We start from the raw sequence: 1,507 nt of genomic DNA on the forward strand, positions 1-1,507 counted from the left end.
AAGAAGCTTCAGATAACTACACTCCATAAACTCCGTTTTTCAAAGGCAGAGGTAAGACTTGAACCTTGAGAAAGTAATAGAGTGTGCTTTGACAAGAAGAATAAAGGTGATCGATCGACTCGGATCGAAAAGTCTCGTACATAGAGAGTGAATGTTATATTTTGTTTGATTTCAGAATGTGGGCAGTAATAATTACTATAACAGCAGAAACTACAATCCCAATATGCCTACCGAGCATCATTTCATAATAGGTATTATCTCAGACAACGATGAGAAATCCAAATCCAGATACACACCCGACTCTTGGGAGAGTAAGTTCGTCCGAGGAAAACTGATATGGGATGAGAGGTCTCGACATTTATCAGTTGAGTTTGATAGGAGAAATACCAAAGTATTGACGTCTGGATTCAATTTAGGAGGTCGTGGCATGGAGTTGTCTGAACTCATCTACTATGATGCTGTCCTCACTGCATTTGATGACAAGTCTGGCATTGTCTACAAAATAGAAAACGGAGATATCTATCCTTGGGTTATCTTAGCATCTGGAGATGGGAAAATGAACAAAGGATTCAAGTCAGAATGGGCTACTGTAAAAAGTAACAGACTCATCGTAGGCAGTCATGGAACACTGAATGGATATTCTAGAAACCCACGTACAATACATGAGACCCAATGGGTAAAAGTAATTGGACCTAATGGTGAGGTACGCCATGTAAATTGGGTTGAAAATTATGCCCGAGTTCAGAACAGCTCTGGCTGTGTAGGATATCTTACTCATGAAGCTGTGTGTTGGAGTGAAATGCATAAGAAATGGTTCTTCCTACCAAGGAAATGTTCTTATGAAGCGTACTCCGCAGACACTTATGACAGGAAAGGGTCCAATATCTTGATAAGTACAGATGATTATTTCCAAACCTTCCATAAAGTCCGAGTAGGGAAATTATCTCCTACTCAGGGATTCTCTAGTTTTAAGTTTTTGCCAGGATCAAATGATATGATCATAATCGCTTTGAAAACGATGGAGTCTAGATCTTCCTCCATGACTCATATTACTGCTTTCACGTTAGAGGGGGAGATATTACTTGAAGATACATTGATTTCTAATACGGATAAATTTGAAGGTATGGAGTTTATCCACCCTTACGATCCTATTCTCAACTATACTGCAGATGATGATGAATACAGAGTAGCAAATTCAGCACACCTTCAGATGCCGTCATCGCAGACTTTACTAACATTCTGGTCAACTATTATGTTAATAATTTGTTCCATCAAATAAAAATCTTAGATATAACGACTAAATGATGATGGTGGGCATGTATGTACTTACTTAAGAAAGTTCTTATTTATTTTCTAAATAAAAATCTAAATCCTGCAAGATACCTACTAACCCCGGATAATATAGTAGGGAAAATGTTGGAAGGACAGGAGGAATGGAACAAGATAAATCAAATGATAACAGAAATCTTAAAGATCAAAGAGAAAGATGGGAGGAGGGCCCTGAAGT

The 1,507-nt window shown here is 38.1% G+C and overlaps 1 protein-coding gene across 1 annotated transcript; it reads left to right on the forward strand.

Annotated features, from left to right (window-relative positions):
* Positions 1–223: 223 nt before the first annotated feature.
* LOC103522838 (apyrase-like) lies at positions 224–1,279 on the forward strand. The gene has a single exon (XM_008487927.3). The coding sequence runs from the start codon at positions 224–226 to the stop codon at positions 1,277–1,279; it is 1,056 nt and encodes a 351-aa protein (XP_008486149.1).
* The last annotated feature ends 228 nt before the right edge of the window (positions 1,280–1,507 follow it).

The sequence above is a fragment of the Diaphorina citri genome, unplaced genomic scaffold, assembly GCF_000475195.1.
Source record: "Diaphorina citri unplaced genomic scaffold, Diaci psyllid genome assembly version 1.1 scaffold11825, whole genome shotgun sequence".
In the NCBI taxonomy this organism is placed as follows: Eukaryota; Metazoa; Arthropoda; class Insecta; order Hemiptera; family Psyllidae; genus Diaphorina; species Diaphorina citri.

Bases quoted from the DNA above. Each gene is read 5' to 3' on its own strand.
- LOC103522838 (XM_008487927.3), top strand. From the start codon at position 224: ATGCCTACCGAGCATCATTTCATAATAGGTATTATCTCAGACAACGAT.